Below are 21,184 nucleotides of genomic sequence, written 5' to 3'. Positions count from 1 at the left end.
TCAAACACATGCAAAATGTACAGAATATTAAAAAGTATCTACTTAAAGTACAATTGTATCTACTTAAAGTCTTGGTACTTCTAAGACTTCACATGTAGATAATAGGCTGAAGTCCTCCATCAGGAAACTTATAAGACATACCTAGCTGCACTTCAGAGTTGGCACTGATTACACAAGCTGTGTGCTTTCTCTTCCCTACCTGTTGTGTTTATTACAATGGTTCTAAACCTAGATCACCATTTCACCCTGTGTGTGAGGGGAGATAAGGGAGATAATTATTCCATTGATACAGGGGACTTGGGCTCAAAAATGATACTCAGTGTGCTGCACCTGAGGAGTCAGGTGGTAAGACACTGGACCTCAGGCCTTAACCCAAAGCTATTAATGGCATGAAGCTCTTACAGATTCTTGGGAGTCTATTTTACATGGGATCTGGGATAGACTGCCAAGTTGTATTTTGAAGGTGATAGTTGTAACTGGCATTTGATACTTTGTGGGTTCCTTTTTTTCTTTCACCTTTCTCCACCCCTCTTCTTCCTTTTCAATCCAATGCCCTAATACAATATAGGAGAGAAAGGATAGAGGGAGGGAGGGATATATATATATTATATATATAATATAATATATATATACATATATATTATATATATAATATATATATACATATATATATTATATATATATAATATATATATATGTTGAGGTAGGAAATGGGGCAACAATATATTAGACTACTTCCTGCTTATTAGGGGCAGATTCCTTGGGCTGTCAGGATAGATATCTAATTTCTTCTCATCTGCACATGACTACTTGACAAACCACAACAAACTACAAACAATAGCATCCAACCACCAACCAGCCATACCAGCAACCCATGGGGTTTTAGTGTTTATCTATCCTCTGAAAAGTCCCCAGAATTCCAGATGTTACATACTCACAGAAACCATCTGTAGCTGGTGAAACCACACCCCTGCCAGAGCACTAGGCAAGTCATAGTCAGCTGCTACAGAAAGCAGCCTCACACCTGGGATTAAAGCAAAAACATATACCTATATTATTTCATGTTTTAAAAAGTATGCTGCATATTCTCCAAGAACTTTGTTCATTTAACAGAAGCTAGGATGTGGCTTTCTTGTAACCAGTAACTCCAGTGGGAGTGACACAGAATATATGGCAAAAATTCCTGCTTAACAGGACAGTTGTGTAGAAGCTAAGATTTCTGTAGTGTTAGCTGTTGCCCGGCTACTGTGTTTTAAAGAAGCACAAGCCAGTCTGTGAAGAGAAGTCTTGGGGTTCCCAGAGTGCCCTGGGGCCCGTTTCTACCACTTCCACTAAATAAGTGCAAGTGGCTGCATGGACTCCAAACTAGTGTCAGCCAGCTGAACATTTAAGACATGAGATGGTAAAATGCTTTTTTCATGTTAGTGTGTTTGGGGGTTGGTCTGTTATGGACTAATAGTAAGGAAACAACCTCCACTACCACCCATCCTTCACCTAATGTGACTCAGTCCTTCTGTGGGCTGCCTTCCCTTAGTTCATATACTATATTGTGTGGTAGGTTTTATTCTTTGTTTCTTACTCAGCATCTATGATAGCTGTCCATGGTGTACATACCCGTCTCCTCTCCATCAGGTGTATGGGATGCCATCCTGAGGCATTTTCTGTATTTTACTTACCTGGTCCTGTAATAGTAAACTGGTAGATAGGCTTTATTTTCTATACCACAAACAGCCATCACAGATGTCCTGTGACCTGTCCCCAGAGGTTCTTTCTGTGAATATTTGTTTTGGTTTGACTTTCTTTGGGGGGGGGGGTGCATGATGGGTAATACGACCAGGAATAGAAATGCTAACCCAGAGGACACACATGGCTTTTCTTCAGTTTTTACTGGGCCAGTCAGTCTACACTAATCATGTAAAGGAGAACTAAATAGCAAATCGGATTTTTGTTCACACAGAGTCTACATTTTACTTATAAAAAAGAACACATGGGTCTGTGGAAGATTTTAATTTCCTAAATTCCTCATATCTTTTAGTTTTTTTCACCCTGATCCTTCTGGGTGGTCTTCAAATGTCACCACCATACTGGTAAAAAAAAAAAAAAAAAAAAAAAAAAAAAAAAAAAAAAAAACAAAAACAAAAAAAAACCCACCATATCCTACCCCTATTCCTTACTCTTATCTTGCTGTGTTTTTCTTCGGTTTCTTGGAGTTTGACATTCATGAGCATGTATAGTCTGTCTACACACACACACACACACACACACACACACACACACACACACACACACAGTGTTGGGTGCATAGTAGGCAGTCAGCAAAGATTTGTCATGAATGGTTTGCCAGAGCCTCTTGTAACCAACCAGGTGGCTCTCCCGGTTTACCTGTGCTACTCCCACTGAGAGAAAACTTGGGAGGTGCAGAATCTCAGACTTTCTCTGCCATGCTTCCTCACCACACACAGGGTATAAGGGTGCAAGGGTTTCTCTTCACTCATGTAGGTGTCCTCTCGGGGCAGAGTCTAGGTACCTGGGTGTCCTATGAGTAAATAGTAAGCTTGGCTTAGTCACAATTACTTGTGGGATGAATTGGGTGGATAGAATCACTCTATCGTGACCAGTGTCATTTAGTAGTCCTAAAGCAAAGAAAAAAGGTTATGGGGGAAAGATGCACTGCATTGAAAGTGCTCTGGACCAAGGAAAAAATGCTACAGTGTTTGATACAAGTAAGCATGGGCTCTAAACAAGTTAATTAAAAGGAATTTGCCCATACGTGGCTTGTTTGCTTTGGTTTTGTGGTCACAGCGGCTGCCCCTGAAAGGCTTAATAGCTAGTGTGCAGTGCAAACCTTGAGCAATCCATCAGAAGAAACACAAGTAGACTGTACTGTGTGAAGAAGCTGAACATCTCCAGGCATGGTCTGAAAATGCCAACCCGATTTAGAGTTCTGGGTGACATTTTTCCCCTCAAGGTCAGAAGGGTCAGTTTTGTTCCATCACACACACACAAAAAAGTAGCATGCTTTTTACTTTGAACATAATCTTTGAGGACCCTACTCACCTACTAAATGCACCTCCTCAGAGTTGTATGGAACATAACACATTGTTGGCACCAAAGTCACACTGAGATAAAGTTTATTATCACATAATGAGCATTGTTTTCCAGAATGAGCAAATCTCCTGTTTTCTTTAAATGTTACATGCCATATTTAATTAGCCCTCTTTGGGGGAGGGGCTGGATGAGAAGTTGGAAAGTGATTTTTTCCCCCCTTTCAGTTATTCTGAAAATTCCAGAGATGTATGTTAAGGGTAGATTTAGTAAGTCATGGCTAGCTGACTACTATTATGAACATTGAGCTGAAAATTGTAAATTAATAATTAGGGAACTAAATTAAATATTAGAAATTTATTTGGGACATCTATTGCCACCTTTCTGGAAGCCTTTGAAACATCAAACAGAAATCAGTACATTCCCATTATTATGTTTTTACTTTCAATAAATAATACCTTTGTGTCTATAGATATATAGATAGTTATACTTAATGAATAGTTGAGCAGGATTTTAAAGTTGTATACTGCATTCATCCAAAACAGCTCTTTCCAGATTGAGAGGTTACAAATGAGGTAAGAATTAAGGCAAACCCAAAAGGCATGCAAATGTAGTACATTTATATTCACTGATAATACAAGCTGTGTGTGGGCCAGACAGGGAGCCAAGGGCCCCTCCTGTGTGTCTGTCCAGTACTATTTTACAGGAGAATGGTGACGCAGCCCATAATAAGTTACATTACCGTGGGGGTCTCAGTGCTACTAATATTATATAATCAAGGAGACACAAGCATTAGCAAAACATGTACAAGAAATCATAGAATTCTTCGCAGCACGCTTCTGCCCAGGCTTTGGAGGAAGATGTGTTTTAATGAAATGATATTACACATATCACATTGTGGCAGGTTGTCGGGTTGGTTTTATAATATATGCTTTTAAAATTCATTAGCAAATGACATTCTCATGCACACAAGTGTTTCAAACACAAGAAGCAAGTCCATTTATAGGTAGTCCAAGCAATTGTGGTGTGTGTGTGTGTGTGTGTGTGTGTGTGTGTGTGTGTGTGTGTGTGTGTATAGCTGCAGACCGAATGGAACATCAAGACTTCTGTGCAGTCCATAGCATTGACATCAGCTCATTTCTGAATGTCGCACTGCAGAAGTAAGACAATGGAAGGGTCGCTTTTTGCAGCTTCTTTGAATTCATCCAGTGTAATCTGGTCATCTTTGTTCTTATCCATCTTGCTGAAAATCTTGTCCACTCGCTGTTCGGGCGTGAGGCCATCCTCATTCATCTTCATCATGATCACAGTGCCCACCATCTTATAGATAGCCTTGGGAAAAAGAACATGGTAGACGGCATTACAAAAAATCCAGGAAGCCAGAGAGTTTGCTCTCCCTGTCTCCCTTCACCTAATTAGATCCTGTTTATCCTCCCTAACTTAGTTTCCCTTTCCCCTAAGAAGTTCACTTCCCATGTTCTAAGTTCCCATGGCAACTGGTACTTCTTTCCCTGGTGGAATATAATACACACTTTATTACTGTGTTAGCTAGTTTCTGTCAACTTGACATAAGCTAGAGTTATTTGAAAAGAGGAACAGCAGTTGAGGAAATACCTCCATCAGATTATTTGTATGATTTTTTAAAAATTATTAATATTGATGGGTTGTTGGTAGAGGAAGAACAAAAGAAGAGAAGCTGAAACTATGAGTGCATACGTTTTATAATCACAAACTAGTAATCCTTTGTTTACTCATCTTCATAAGATGAAGAGGTGCTTGTGGTGGTTTGAACATATGGTTCAGGAAGTGGTACTATTGGGCCATGTGGCCTTGTTGGAGTAGGTGTGGCCTTGTTGGAGTAGGTGTGGCCTTGTTGGAGTGGGTGTGGCCTGTTGGAGTGGGTGTGGCCTTGTTGGAGTGGGTGTGGCCTTGTTGGAGGAAGTGTGACATTATGGGGGTGGGCTTTGAGAACCTTTTTCTAGCCAGGTGGGAGACAATCTTCTCCAGTTTGCCTTTGGAACAAGATGTAGGACTCTTAGCTCCTCCAGCACCATGCCTGACTGAATGCTACCATGCTTCCCGCCACGATGATAATGGACTGAACCTCTGAAAGTGTAAGCCAGCCTCAATTAAATGTAATTTAATTAATGGGATAATTAAATTACAGGAGGCAGTGTCAGCTCAACCCTGGGCAGGTAATTTCTGGGTGGTATAAGAAAGCAGGCTGAGTAAGCCATGAGGACCAAGCCAGTAAGCAGCACTCCTGAGTAGCTCCCAGTCAGTGCAGACCTCCCTTTCTGCTCGGGTTGAGTTTCTGCCTTGACTTTCCTTAACAATGGACTACTACCTGGATGTGTAAGATGAAGTAGAACATTTTTCCCCAAGTTGCTAAGGGTTATGATATTTCATCACAGCAATAGAAACCCTAATGAAGACAATTACTGCAATTGCATTGCCTTCCTCACCAGAGAGTACATGCCATGGAACTAGAAATTCCATGCTTTTCTCACTTCTTCAGAGCTTAGTACTGCTATGCTTGTTGAATGATAAAGCTTCAACAAATATTAGCCAAAATAAACGAATCCACTACATTTGTTGGGTTGAGGGCTATGGAGTGGGGAGGCAGTAGGAAAAGAACCAAGAAGGTTGTGGATGAAGAATACAACTCTAGAGAGGGATGCAGAAGGCAGACCATAATGTTCCTTTTTAGAGGGGATGAGGAATTTAGTGTATTCCAGTGGAATTCTTAAGTGGTTTTCAATGAGAGTAATATAACCAGCTATGTGTAATTCTTGAGGCTTATTAGATGGAGAAGCTTTGGAAGGGATTACCAGGCTTCTAAGTAGAGGAAATAGAAAGGTCAGTGGTAAATGAAGGGTCGGGGATTAGGAAGATGATCAGGAAAGGACATGACATATGTCATTTTAGATGATCTAAGCTGTGGATGGGGATGACAGTCAATACACACTAGCTTCGGGAATTTGGGAACAAATGAAATGATCCCAATTGACAAGGGACTCACAATTTGTTGTGATAGGGAGAACATTAAAACTGAGCTTGCAAAGAAGTTCGTCCAGAAAGACCTGAAGGTTAACATGAGGGAATGATCAGAGCCAGAAAAGTTCCCCAGCTCAACTGATCACCCATTGTTAATTCTCAATATATGAGCTTCCTTGATAGACACACTCTTGTGAATAGTGCTTTAGAATGGTAAGTGCTCATTGCTGCAAACAATTTTCATGAGAACGTGCAGAGCAAGATTTATAGCCTCCAAGTGGGCACAGGACAAGTGCTCTCAAATTAGTAAGTAGGGCGACACATCTACGGACAGCACATCAGCAATGAAAAGGAATGGGCTACAATAAAAGTTTCAACTGGGTAAACCTCTAGAAGTAAAACAATACACCACCACTGCCAGACACAAGACACCACCGCCAGACACACATAGTTTCATTTATGCCCAATGTCAGTGCCATAGAGACAAAGAGTGGCACTTGACTGAGTCTCAGTTGACAGGAGGTACAGGGATATGAGGAGTCTTAGTAAGAAATAACAATATTTCAGAATTGCATTATAGTGAGTGCTACCACCCTCCCAGCAAATCATTAAATTGTATGGTTTAAATGGGTGAATTTATGACCTGCAAATTGCAACTCAATGCAGTTGTTTTAAACATGCCTCTTAAGAAAGGTAGCCTACTAGAGAGTGCCTTAATTATCAAGTTAAAATTTCCATTGAGATGAAATATTTTGGCATGTTCAAAATTGCAACTAAGTTGTATTCATCTATAGTGGGAAAAACGAAAACAAAACAAGGCGCCATTTGCTTGTAACTGTGCTCCTCCTCTGTCCTTTAAACGATGAAATCAAAAGGTTTCTCATGAGACAAAAGACATGAAGCAGCCAGTAAGGCAAGTGTCCTACTAATGAAGTCAGGGTAATAACAAATGTAAACACTAGAGACACATGTGGGAACCTTAGCAGCAAGTCTGATATGGCAAGGCTGCAATCTCATTAACTGTATTCGAGAATATGACACCTGAGAAAGTAAAGATCTAATAAGTCCTACACTCTATGTCAATACAAATCAGAGAGGGTATGCCAGACTTCAAACTAAATCTCAACATGTTGTACTGGCTGGTTTTGTGTGTCAACTTGACACAAGTTAAAGTTATCACAGAGAAAGGAGCCTTCCTTGAGGAAATACCTCCATGAGATCCAGTTGTAAGACCTTTTTTTCAATTAGTAATCAAGGGGAAGGGCCCAACCCATTGTAGGTAGTGCCATCCCCAGGGTTAATAGTCTTGGGTTCTATAAGAAAGCAAGCTGAGCGATCCAGGGGAAGTAAGCCAGTAAGCAGCATTGCTCCGTAGCTTCTGCATCCACTCCTGCCTCCGAGTTCCTGCCCTGTGTGAGTTCCAGTCCTGATTTCCTTTAGTGATGAACAGCAGTGTGGAAGTACAAGCTTCAGAAACCCTTTCCTCACCAACTTGCTTCTTGGTCATGATGCTTTGTGCAGGAATAGAAACCTTGACTAAGACACATATCCACAGAAAAGCTTGCAGAATCCCTCTACATCATGTGTCCCAAAAGCATTCCCAGCATGCATCAGCAAGTTTTCCATGAACCTCCCTGTGGACAGGATATGCTCTTGCATGAGGAAATAAGTGAATGTTCAGTTTGTCTCCCTGTGTGGGCCTGTCCACCCTGTGCTTATCACTCTATTAGGTACCCTTTTCCTTAATGGGCTTTTGAGGCCATCTGTAACCTCTTCCCTCCTACAGTCATACCATTATCAGCACCCATATCAATTATTTGTCCTTCTCCATTTACCTCTCTGGGCACTGCCCCTTAGATCAGTGGATTCCTCAAGATCAGCACTTGTTTCTTTTTCTATCAGTCTTCCTGCTACATCACAGGAAGCTATCTATGGTGGTTTGAATAAGAATGGCCCCCACTTGTGCATATATTTGAATGTTTGGTCTCCAGTTGTAAGACTGTTTGGGAAGGATTAGGAGGTATGACCTTGCACCCAAGATGTAATTCACAGACCACATGAAGCTCAAGAAGAAGAAAGACCAAAGTGTGGATGCTTCGGTCCTTCTTAGAAGGGGGAACAAAATCCTCACTGGAGGAAATATGGAGACAAAGTGTAGAGCAGAGACTGAAAGAAAGGCCATCCAGAAACTGCCCCACCTGGGGATCCATCCCATATACAGATGCCAAACCCAGACACTATTGCGGATGCCAAAAAGTGCATGTCAGAGCCTGACAAATACAAGGCAGATGCTCACAGCCAACCAACCATTGGACTAAGCATGGGGTCTCCAAAGGAGGAGTTAGAGAAAGGACTGAAGGAGCAGAAGGAGTTTGCAACCCCATAGGAAGAACAACAATATCAACCAACCAGATCTCCCCCAGCTCCCAGGGACTAAACCACTAACCAAAGAGTACATATGAAGGGACCCATGGCTCCAGCTGCATATGTAGCAGAGGATGGCTTTATTGGGCATCAATGGGAGGAACGGGCCTTGGTCCTGTGAAGGCTGGATGCCCCAGTGTAGGAGAATGCTAGGGTGGGGAGGCAGGAGTTGGGGGTACCCTCATAGAAGCAGGGGAAGAAGGGATGGGATAGGGGGTTCCTGAGCAGGGGAAACCGGGAAAGGGGATAACATTTGAAATGTAATAATAAAGAAAATATTCAATAAAATAAATATAAAAAAAAAAGAAAAAGAAAAAGGTGTGTTACTGGGGACAGGCTTTGAGGTTTCAAGTCAGTCACATCCTTTCACTTCCCTTCCCTCTGACTCATCTGTAGATCAGGTGTAAGCTCTCAGCTACTGTTTCACCACCAGGCCCACCTGCTTACTGTTTTGCTTCCAGCCATGATGGTCATGGAATTGGAACTGTAATAAAGCCTTCAATTAAGTGCTTCATCTATACGTTGCCTTGGTAATGGTGTCTTTTCACATCAATATTAACCCTAAGACATTAGCCCTTACAGAATAGGCAGCTAGCTGGAGGTTACCTGAGCTCAGAGCAAGGTGGGAAGTCAGGTGAAGTGGAGTAAGAAGTCAAACTGACCAAGGTGAGACAGTTTTGACCTGAGTATTAGACGATATGGTTGGGCACACAGCTCTGAGACACAGTGTGAGCAGAAAGAATAGAATTAAGACAATATAGAAAGACAGAAAATTAAGGGGACACAGGAGGAGGGAGGAACTGTTAACATTGGGATCTAGGCTGCATTTCTTGTATACTGAGAGTTTAAAATGTTGACATGATTGAAGAAAAAAGCACCTCAAAAAAAAGAAAAACAAACAAACAAATCGAAAATGAACCAACAGAAAAACACAAACCACTGTGAGGATTATCTAAAGTTGTAATAGGCCTTTTTAATTTCTTTCTTGAGACAGGGTCTGACTAATGTATTACATGCTTCCTTTGAGCTCTCATTGTATCCCAGCTGGATCATAAATTCCTCCTGCCCCAGCCTCTTGAATATGGGGATTGTAGGCATGCGCCACCTCATGTCCTCTTCACAGAGAGATTGCAGATGAATGTTAAAACAGCTAATGAACCATGCTCAAGCCCAAAATGTATGAGACCCCTGAGCTTCACCTTGTCACCCCTCCTCTCTCATCTTTAAACTTGAACAGTTAATTTCATAAACCACCTCACACCTCCATTTTAAAAGGAGATTCTTTAAAATAGGCGAGATTACTAAACCAACTAATGGATTTTTCTTTTGCTTAGTTCTTTTTTCTTAAATTACTTGTTTTATGAATGGTGTTCCTCCTGCATATGTATCTGTGTACCACATGTGTTCCCAGTACCTACAGTTGCTAAAAGAAGGAATCAGATTTCCAGGAACTGGAGTAACAAACAGTTGTGATTTGCCGTGTGCATGCTGGGAATTGAACCTGGGTCCTTTGCGAGAGCAGCGAGAGCTCTTAACTATTGAACAGTCTCTGCAGACCCCTTGTTTAATTCTCAAAGCTTACCTACTCTTTAAACATTAATATACTTGAACCCGGTAATAAATCACACCCTTTAAACAGTAAAACTTCAAAAAGCGCAAAAATCCCAAACCCTTTCAGTACCTGTGCTCAACATTTAAAGTATACACTACCTTCTTGTCTTTCCTTAAGAAACCCAACTTTGTTTCATACTGGCTGGTCCTGAAATTTGGTTTGTGGTGGCTTCTTCTGAATGGAGATCCCTTAGTGGAAATACCCCTAGCTCATTGGATGTGCAAAGATGAGGAGTTAGAGACGATCAGATAGGCTGAAGCTGTAGATATAGACAGGCAGATCTCAGTGGGATCCTCTGCAGAGATCTACAGATCTGTGCTTAGAGGCACAGGACACCCTTTCTGGAAAGGTTTTAGGTAGATGGAATGAATAGCTGATGAAGGATAGGATTGACATGATGGGAATATTATACATGGTAAGAGCAGCTGCCTTCTCTATGAGCATGGTGGCTAGAGACAAGAATGTATACACTGGCAAAGGTGGTAAGGACCCAAACCTGGCAGAACAATAAAGATGGTGATGGGTATGGGGATATGGCTGGTTAGGTGGAAAGGGCTGAGACCTGAATCTTTTCAGGAGACCATGTCTAGGGAGACAACAAACTGGAAATCAGAAAGCAATACTAAGCACTTGCCATGAAAGAGGAATTAGTTAGGTACTTCACAGCCTTGTTCATCCATACACTTGGGAGCTACTGTTTATTCTTATTTTTCTGGGAACACTGAAGCAGGGCCAGGGTCTGATTTTTGAACTTACCCCTATGGACAAATGTCTTCTCAAAAATCATGTGTTGAGATCTTCACATTCAGGGTGACAGTCTTAGGAGGGAAGGCCTTTGGGAAGTATGGTGATTTGAATGAGAATGGCCCCATGTCTTCAAGGAAGAGCTGAGTACAGAGAATGGAACCCATCCAAGAGAAAGAAGTGTGTTGCAGGCAGCAAGGCTGCAAAGATGGAGCCACCTCAACCATTTGACATCAGGCATGGGGCTACAGGATTTGGGGTTTCTTCTGTTGGGTTTCAGTCTTGCTATGGCTCAGGATTTTCTCACTATTCCCCATTTCTTTCCTTTTGGAATGAGAATGTGGCTTCTGTGCCATTGTATGTTGGAAGTAATTTGCCTTTTGGTTTTATAGGAGGTTACAATTAAGAGCCTGCCTTGAGTCTTAGAGGAGGCTTTGGGCTTTTAAACTATGTTTAGTCTGTGATAGACTATGAGGACATTGGAAGTTGGATTAAATGCATTTTTCCTTATGATTATGGCTTCAAGCCTATGAGGCCAAGGGTTTGGAATGTGGTGGTTTGAATAAGAATTACCTCCCATAAGCTCATGTTTGAATATTGGCTCCTAGTTGGTGGAAATATTTAGGAAGGATCAGGAGATGTGGTTTTGTCAGAGGAGGTGTGCCACTGGGGGCAGGCTTTGAGGTTTCAAAGGCCAACAACATTTCCAGTTAGCTTGCTCTGCCTGGTCCTTATTGGTCTAGAAGTATGGTCTCAGCTACTGCTGCAGCGTTGTCATCCCCGCCTGCTGTCATGTTCTCTGCCATGACTGTCATGGACTTGAACTCTCTGAAACTATCATTCTGGAACCATGAGCCTCAAGTTAAATTTCTCCTTCTATAAGTCACCTTGGTCATGGTACCTCATCACAGAAATAGGAAAGTAACTAAGACAGGAAGAAACTAGGTCGTAAGAGCAGTGTCATCATGAATAATCAGGGTTCTTATAAAAGACGCCCCAGTGAGGCACTTATCACTTCCATCACTTGAGACCATAGTAAGAAGACTTTATAGATCAGGAAATAAGCCCTCACTAGACACAGAATCTGCCAGAGACTTGGTCTTAGATGTTCAGCCTCTAGACTTATGAAGACTATATTTCTGTTGTTTGTAAGTCACCTAGTCTATGGTATTTTGTTGCAGCAGCCTCCCCTGTCAATCAACCCCAGCCACAATGCACTACCTGCCTTCCACCATAGACTAGGGAACTGGAGGATCCTTTTAGACTTTCTAATGGCAGTGCAGGATTGGCATTTTCCCCCTTTCAGCAACTGGAGGAAGCGGCAGTATTAGCAGAGAGTGGAGTTAGCCAGAATTATGGCTAAGAAGACCAGAGGCGGGGGGGCGGGGGGGAGATGAGCAGAGAACTCCAGGAATCTGCTTACAGCTCTGCTAGGATGCACATAGAGAATGAAATCAAGGGAGGAGTTCTTAAACAATGACACTGACAAGGCTGGGAACATTCTAGTTTCCACCAGCTGAAGTAGAGGGAACTTGCTGAATGCCTGGAACATTCAGGAGCAGGACTACTGCCCATCTTTCTTGGAAGGCAAATCTTGTTGTTAGACTCTTCTATATTGACTATCTCTGCATCTTTCATCCAACCCTGTGGCTAATTCACCAACAGCTTCTAGCTTTCTGGATCTAATCAACTCTTAAAGATGCATCCATGCTCTTGAGGGTCTTTGGTTGAAGAATACTGACAGACTTTTCTAGACTGCATGTTCCTTCTCCCTTGAAAGTTTCTGCACTTTCTAACTCTGTTTTTGCCTTTGCACTTTGATCCATTGGTCATTGATTATTATCATCATCATCATCATCATGCTTGTGTGTATGTATAAGTGCACATACACATGTATGTTTTAAAGTAGAGATATGAAGATAACTTTTGGTGTTATTCCTAGGAACATCATTCATTTACACTTTTGAGACAAGAGTCTCTAATTGACTTTGCGCACATCAGTTAGGCTAGGCTGCCTGGCCATTGAGCCCCAGGCACCTTTCTGTCTCCATCTCCACAGCACCAAATCAGGTTATAAATTACACGTTTTAAACAACGAAACTTCAAAAAAGTACAAATCCCAAATATAGCTATTGCTAAGATATTTAAGTGCATCTCTCTTTTGATACCCGTGCCCAACATTTAAAGTAGACACTGCCTCCTTGTCTTTCCTTAAGAAACCCAACTTTGTTTCATACTGGCTGGTCCTGAAATTTTATCTGTGGTGGCTGCTTCTGAGTTGTGATTCTTTAGTGGGAATACCCCCAGCCTATTGAATGTGCAAAGATGAGGAGTTAGAGACGATCACACAGGCTGAAGCTGGGGGTGTAGACAGCCAGGTCTCAGTGGGATCCTCTGAAGAGATCTACACATCTGTGCCTAGAGGCACAGGACACCATTTCTGGAAAGGGTTTAGTGTGCACCACCAAGTTTAGCATTTTTACATGGGTGCTAGTGATGGAACTTGGGTTCCCATGCGTGTAAGGCAAGCTACAGCATCCCAGCCCTGACGTCATTCCCAATCTGCTTTATGACTCATCTTCACGGTGTTTTTTTCTAAACATTTCCATGCCTTAGGGCTCAGTCTTCTGAAAATGCCCCTTTCTACTTAAACTCAACATTGATTCTATGCCTTTGTTCATTTAAATGCATGAGTATCCTCAATAAATACCTGAGGTCATTAATAGAGATAGACTTTAGAATGGGCTCTGAGGTCAATAGGAAAACTAACTCTGAAGCAAACTCCCTCCCTAATCAAGCCTTAGGGAGACCACACTAATCCACATTCAATATTTTCATTTGTTTTTCAAACCAGCTCTCAACACCCTGAATAAAAAACACTACCATACAAGTAATAAATATCATGTCTCATTCATCAAGTCCAGAAGTCAGTAGAAAATTATTAAACATGTAAAAAAACAAGGTCCTCTGCCCCGACCCGATGAGAAATCCATCCACAAAACCTTGTGTGAGAATGCACAGAATTGGGCCGGAGAGTTGGCTCAGCCATTAAAGGCTAGGCTCACAACCAAAATGATCAGGGGATGCCAAGGGTTTAAGGGAGAAAGGATGAGTTAGAAAAGAGAAGAAAGAGGAACACCCTGTGGCTGAGAAAGAGAAGCTTCGGCCATTGTCCAGGTAGGCCTGGTGTGACCCCAGGAGACCTTAGTGCTCCTGTGGCTTATCTGGACCTCATAGTCAGACCTGATGCTCTCTAGTCAGATACGGTCAGTTTCATAGAAAACTTGTGGCCAGGGCGGATCATGTAAAGACAGTCTGTAAATCATGTCTGAACAAGACAGCACATTTTCTAAACTGCAGGAAGCGACACATCCCTAACACCCTCTAAGATAGAGGTTCTCAACCTGTGGGCTGAGGGTGGTTGAAGTTGAGGGACCCTGGAGGGTCCCAAAACAGATACTCTGTGTATCCGATATTCGTATTATGATTTTTAACAGTTGCAAAATTACAGTTATAATGTAGCAATAAAAAGAATTTCATGGTTGAAATTACCATAACACGAGAAACTGTATTAAAAGGTTGTGGCAATTAGGAAGGTTGAGAACCACTGTCTTAAGATGAATTATTGCCACTTTTGTTTAGCAGCCATAGCTTTATCCTTAGTACGGTTGATCTTTTTAAAAAGTGGGATTTGTCGAGGAACTGAATCATAGAGGCTTCTCCCTTCTCCACTGTTTGACAGTACCCAGTCCAGAGTGACCCCTGCTTCCCTGTGCCCTTTCCAAATCACTCTACCAAATCTCCCACTCTATGAGGACTGAGAACCTAGGTGATGGTTAGCATTCATTGCAAATTTGGAAGGATGTAGATTCATCTAGGAGGCAAGTCTCTGGTGCATCCGTGAGGGAATTTCTAGTAGAGGCTAATTTGAGGTGCAAAGATCCACCTTAGCTGTGGGTGGCACCTTCCCCTAGGATGGGATTCTGCACCAAATCAAACGAGAAGGCAACCTGAGAGCCAGTTCTCATCTCTTTGCTTCAGTACTGGCTGCGATGCAACTAGCTGCTTTAAGCTCTTGCCTCCCACCTTCCATTCCTTGAGGGATTGTAACAAACTCTGAGCCAAAGTAAACCTTTCCTCCCTTAAGATGTTTTTGGCAGGTGCTTCGTCACAACAGTGGAAAACGTAGCTGTGCTGGCTAATTTATGTCACCTTCACACAGGCTGGAGTCATCTGAAGGAGGGAACCTCCAGTGAGAAGACGCCTCTGTAAGATCCAGCTGTAGGGCATTTTCTTAATTAGTGATTGATGGGGAGGGCCCAGCCATGTGGTTTGGTCCTGGGTTCTATAAGAAAGTGGACTGAGCAAGCCATGAGGAGCAAGTCAGTAAGCAGCATCCCTCCATGGTCTCTACATCAGCTCTTGCTACCAGATTCCAGTCCTGTTTTGAGTTCCGGTCCTGACTTCTTTTGATGATGGTTTACAGATGTGGAAGTGTAAGTCAAATTAACCCTTCCCTTCCTGAGTTCCGTTGGTCATGGTGTTTCATCACAGCAATGGTAACCCTAACCAGTAGCCAGTGTAGCTCCTTTCTGAGTTTACCTTGATTAATAATCAGTGTGACTCGTGCAACAGCAGGTATGTTTTCGGTGGTCTTTGGCTGAAGGGCATTAACAACAATTTGAGAAAAAGTTTAGAGGATAATGGGATTGGTTGTTAGAGGGGGAAATGTGGCAAGAGGCTGAAAGAGAAGAAACTTGGAAAAACCCACTGGGAAGGAAGCTCACTTCGAGCTTGGAGAGAGCCAAGCTGCATGTGAAAAGGAACAAGGGGTTGAATTGGAGAGAGATGAGAAAATAAAGCCCTGCCCTTAGAAATTTTAAGGTGTAGCTAGCCTTGTAAATAAGCCACCACAAACAGAGAACTAAGGCACTATTAGGTAGGCCCCTTGGAGAGCACCTGTAGGCACTGAAGACACAGCAGGAAAAGACAGAGGAGGATAAGGATCTACACATGCCAAGAAAGAGGGTGGGTGATAAAAGCACACAACTTCAGAGGTAGGCAGAGTAGGCTGGTGGGGTGGGTTAGGGGAAGGACTACTGACTGCCTAGGGAGGGGAGTGAAGGAGAGTGGTGGAATGATGGGAGTTCCTTGGGCTGCTGTCTTCCTTTGTTTCAGCTCCATATTGTCCATGATAAGTAGCGTATTTCTCTCCCTGGGCCTTAGTGGTTACTACAGGGATAGGTGAGCACACCAAGACCTTCTAATTTAACTAAATATATCAATACATCCATCAATTCTGGGTGCCTGTTAGGTTCCAGGTACTGATTCAGGTTCTGGGATACAGCATCAAGCATGCAGAATCCTTATCTGAATAGGACCTGTCTTCTGTTATACAGTATATACAAAGGGTGAGCTGGGGCAGTGTTAAATGCTACAAAATGACCCTTCCTGGTCAGGCCAGACCGTGTTGGGATACAGTAGGTGCATTTGGGTTGGGTTACTGGGAGAAAGGCTTGGTGGGAGGTAAGATGTGAATAGAGTCAGTGATATGAGGGAGGAGCCTACGTTAGAAGGTGCATCCTGGACTCAAAGAGGAGGAGGGGAGAGGAAGAGGGACAGGGAGAGGGACAGGGGGAGGGACAGGGGGAGGGACAGGGGGAGGGACAGGGACAGGAACAGGGGTAGAGGGGTAGAGGGGTAGGGGGGGAGGGGGAGAGGGGGAGGGGGAGAGGGGGAGAGGGGGCATTGTGAGAACTCCAAGGGGGCGTATCCAGGAGGCAGCACAAGAAGAAATGGTGATTGATGACCTCACCAGAGCAGTAGGCAGAGGAATCATGGGTTTTTACCAACACAACTAGAAAAGATCTCTGGATTCCATTGAATCCTATAGGGGTCGGGTGAGGGGGGCCCCACAGCTGCTGGCTGCGCTGGGCTCTGATCCAGTTCAAAACGGTTTAAGGAAGGTATTGCCATGTTCAGCAGGGCCCAAATGAGAACTAGAGAGGCTGACTTGGTAATAAATACCCTTCGCTCCCAGAAAGCTCTTTGTTGTTGTTGTTGTTGAAGGTCTTGTACTGAGTAAATGGCTAAAACGCCAGTTTTATGTTACTGGAATGCCCTACTTTTGCCTCTGTGACTGCCCTGCCCTGCCCTACAGTGGGGACATGGTGGGAGAAACCAAAGCTTGGTGTGTAACTAGCAAGGCTTGCAGAGAGTGAGAGGTATAGCTGTCTAGATGGCGTCCGTGGGTCTTCCCTGTATCCCCTCTGAAGACCCACCTCGATAATCTCCAGCATCTCCACCCGGGTGATCTTGCCGTCACCGTCCAGATCGTACATGTTGAAAGCCCAGTTCAGTTTCTGCTCAAAGCTGCCTCTGGAGGTGATGGACAGGGCACAGATGAACTCTCGGAAGTCGATGGTGCCGTCACCGTTCTTGTCGAAGGTGCGGAAGGCGTGCTGTGCGAACTTGGAGGCATCTCCATAGGGGAAGAACTGCAAAGAAGACACAAGTCACGGGTCAGGAGCGGGAGGAAGTACAGGTGCAGAGAGGCCCCAGGGTAGAGTTAGCATCATGAACAGGCAGAGGCTCCCACCATGCCGATTACAGTGGATCCTGGCTACGGAGCATGGTTGGAGATTGTGTGGGCCTTATCTGTCAGCAGAATGCATTGCACCAGTGATGAGCAAGGGAAGGGAGACAGAAGGGAGGCCTTCTCTCATTCTCCTTGAGCACAGGTATAGACTATTTCCTGTGGAGGCATGTGGATTGATGAGGCCCCAGTCATTCAACACCTTGTTTTTCTGTCTCCCCTTTAGTCACCTCCAGGGCAGGACAGAGGCAGGTAGCAGGCCACATAGGGTGACACAACATTTTGTAGGTTCCTTTAGGGTCACCACACCACAGGATGCAGGGACCAGTTTTCTGCCTTTGTCTCTGGTGCCATGACACAGTGTGTCACCTCCCTGGGTGAGATTCCAGTTTTTTTTGTTTTTTTTTTTTTGTTTTTTTTTTTTTTTTTTAAAATACAGGGACTTTTCCTTTGCAGAGCAGACATTTAAAAAGCCATTATAAATAGAACATGACTCGGCTTATTGTGAGAGACATAAAGAGCTTTCTTCACAGAACCAGCAGGCAACAGGCTGTGTGGGTGACAGAATGGACACAAGGAGCAGAGGAGAGGACATCTATGATAGGGCTGGGAGACGTTGAGCGCCAGTTCACAGTGGTCCCGGTGCCCCCAAGACAGATGCCAGGTGTCCCATAAACAGCAGGCAGTTCTGAGCACTGACAACCACATGCATCTCAAGACCCAAAACAGAAATAAAACCAAACAGCACTGTCCAGGTCATGCATGGAAGGTCTGTTGGCATTCTGGATGAATATATTGTAAATATACATTTGGCTGAGCATCAGGGTTGGTCTCTTCTGTTCCTGCCCTAGGTTTTGCTTGATTGGAAGAACCATGTGTGCGGCCACTACTTGGATGGCCTCCAGTGTGCCCTCTTTAGCTTGTCTGTCCCCTTGGCCTCACTGCTACTGGGGCCATGGATACAATTGTATCCTTCTGGGCTAGGTTCTCCTCCACCCTACCCACCTACTTCTTCCTGTACCCAGAAGCACACTGGAAAGTAGATGAGCTTCCTCCAGGTCCATCAGGGAAAGGCACTTGCTGTTTAATGCAAGTTTGATCCCAGGAGCTCAGGTAAAGGGAGGAGAGAGAACTGATTCCCAGAAGTTGTCCTCTGACCACCACCTACATGCTACAGCACCTGTGTGTCCACACTCATGTACACATCATATATCACCTGCAGGCACACGTAGATTAATAATAAGATATTTTTTTAAAGTGGTAAAAGAAAATTTGCCATAGAAATAAAATAGGCCTTTTCATACCAGAATTCTATGTGTATGACCTACACAGAATTATAAGGGCGGGAGAGGCCACTACAGACTGTGTTTAGTACTGTGGTTCTCAACTTGTGGGTTGAGACCCTTTTGGGGAAGGTTGTACAACAACCCTTTCACAGGGGTTGCCTAAGACCAAAGGAAAACAGATATTTATGTTATGATTCGTAACAGGAGCAAAATTACAGTTATAAAGTAGCAACAAAAACAATTTTATGGTTAGGATCACCATAACATGAGGAACTGTATTAAAGGGTCACAGCTGGGGGCTGGAGGATGGCTCAGCTGTTAAGAGCACTGGCTGTTCTTTCAGAGGACGAGGGTTCAATTCCCAGAACTCACATAGCAGCTCACAACTGTCAGTAACTCCAGTTCCAGAGTCTCTGACATCCTCACACAGACATATAGGTAGGAAAACACCAATGAACATGAAATTAAAAAAGAAAAAATTAAAGGGACATGGCATTAGGAAGGTTGAGGACCACTGGGTTTAGTAGCTGTCACTTCTCTACACTGTTCTTATTTCTGTCATTGTGTAGCAGAAAATCACCCCAACATTTAGTGGCTTAAAAGAAGGGCAATTGTTTCATTTTTCATATCTCAGAGGACACAAACTTCAAAGCTACTTACTGTTTTCACCATTCTTCTTCTTCCCTCAATTTCTTTTGAGACAGGGTCTTACTTCTGCAACTCTCCTGACCTGGTACTCACTATATAGACCAGGCTGGCCTTGAACCCACCTGCTCCTGCCTCTCAAGATCTGGGTTTACAGACATGTGCCACTACACCCAGCGTCAACCTTACCTTTATGTGGTCCTGAGGGCCAGCATTGCCCTTTGTTTCCTTGCTCCCTAACTGTATCCTGTTTCTCAGAACCTCCCCTTATTAGTACTCAAACAGAATTCCAAGGTTTCTTCTTTGAGTATCATCCTGGATGTTAGAGATGCAGAAACCAACAGCTTGAAGTCCTTGTGTGCCTGGACCATGTAGTTGTTACAGAAATCATTTGGAGTCTGTCATGATTTTTTTTTTTTTAACTGCTAAGAGCTGGAACATGGGGTGAACAGAGCTCAGGAGACCTCGAGGAGGGGTTCTTCAGGGAAGTACTTACTTCCTTGTGACCTGCTCAGCAGGATTCTCACTCTGATTCGTCTCCCTTCTAGCTACTGAGGGACTTGAACATGAGGTCTGGATGACGGGTTCTGCGTGTGGGAAGGAGGAAATTCATACCTGACACATTCTAACGTGCATGCTTGCTCTCTGTGGGTCATGGGCACCAGTGGAGGTTGTCCCTTTATAGGTGTGCTGCTCTACTTGTAGGTTGGGCTGGTGCTTGAGATCTGGCCCCGGAATGAAGCAGAGCCAACCCTTCTAAGAATTCCCCGGGGTTCTCTGCTGCTCAGGGTGGTTTATCCAGCAGCCTTTATGCAGTCACCAGAGAGCACTGGGCACTTTTCTTTTCCCCTTCATTTCTGCAGGGTGATATTTCCACTTCCTTATGTCTCTGAGCATACTTTTAAGTTAAGGGATAGCTGACAGCTTTATCTAAAAATAGCCGGGCACTGTAGGTCAGTATATTAAAAATTAATTTAGAACTGGAAATTCTTGAGAGGAAAAAAAATCGATCACAGATTTTGGACTATAAAAGTTACATGTGCCTTGAAGAAGGTCTATTTACTGACTCTGGCAGCCCATGTGTTTTGCTGTGGAAGTGCTGACTTGAGAACTGTCGAGTGTCTGGAGCGACCGTTTCCTCTGAAACCTCCAGTCACGTTCTAAGCTTTTCTTATCAGAGGATGTCTCTCCTTTTGATGGCTTGGTCTAACCCCAGACGGATCATTATGGAAAAATGGAACCACAGTTTATTCAGTCTTTTCAAGAAGAGAGCAGGAGCTTGAACCCTAACCTATTTCTCTCAGTGAATAACAGGGGCTGAGCATATATATATATATTTTCATCTTAATAATACTCTTGATTTCTTCCCACTTCCATATATATTACTTCAACTTCTCTATTAAAGTATTGATATTGAAGTAATTTTCATTGACTGAATTTTTTGTTACTATTTTAAAATAGGGTTCCCCTGTAGCCTAGGCTGGCCTTGGACACTTAATCTGTCTGCCTGTTTCCATCTCTTAAGTGCTAGGATTTTGGGCATGCACCACACACTGGCTTTTGAAACGAACAATGAAATTATACCTATATGTCTATATAGGGTACGACTGTTACCTCATTTAACCTTTATAGTAAAGCATGATATTATCAATTTTATTTTAGATCTGGGTAGAGGTGGTACACTCAGGAGGCAGAGGCAGACAGATATCTATGTGTTTGAGACCTTCCTGGCCTACAGTCAGAGTCCCAGGACAGCCAAGGCTACACAAAGAAATCTTTTATTATTATGATTATTTTTCTTTTTTCCCTTTTTAAAAATTGGATATTATATTTACA

General features: G+C 43.2%; 1 protein-coding gene across 3 annotated transcripts in view; it reads right to left on the bottom strand.

Annotated features, from left to right (window-relative positions):
- Positions 1–3,114: 3,114 nt before the first annotated feature.
- Positions 3,115–21,184, bottom strand: part of Vsnl1 (visinin like 1) — a 119,743-nt gene continuing 101,673 nt past the window's right edge. For all 3 annotated transcript variants that reach the window (XM_076942117.1, XM_034514623.1, XM_076942118.1), the window contains exons 3-4: positions 17,104–17,319; positions 3,115–4,377 (exon numbers count right to left, since the gene is read on the bottom strand). In XM_076942117.1, coding sequence (XP_076798232.1) covers positions 4,180–4,377; positions 17,104–17,319 — 414 coding nt within the window. In that variant the 3' untranslated portion in view covers positions 3,115–4,179. The remainder of the gene's footprint in view (positions 4,378–17,103; positions 17,320–21,184) is intronic.

The sequence above is a fragment of the Arvicanthis niloticus genome, chromosome 11, assembly GCF_011762505.2.
Source record: "Arvicanthis niloticus isolate mArvNil1 chromosome 11, mArvNil1.pat.X, whole genome shotgun sequence".
NCBI classification, from domain to species: Eukaryota; Metazoa; Chordata; class Mammalia; order Rodentia; family Muridae; genus Arvicanthis; species Arvicanthis niloticus.
The sequence above is the reverse complement of the archived record's forward strand: the minus strand, read 5'-3'. Positions and strand labels throughout refer to the sequence as shown.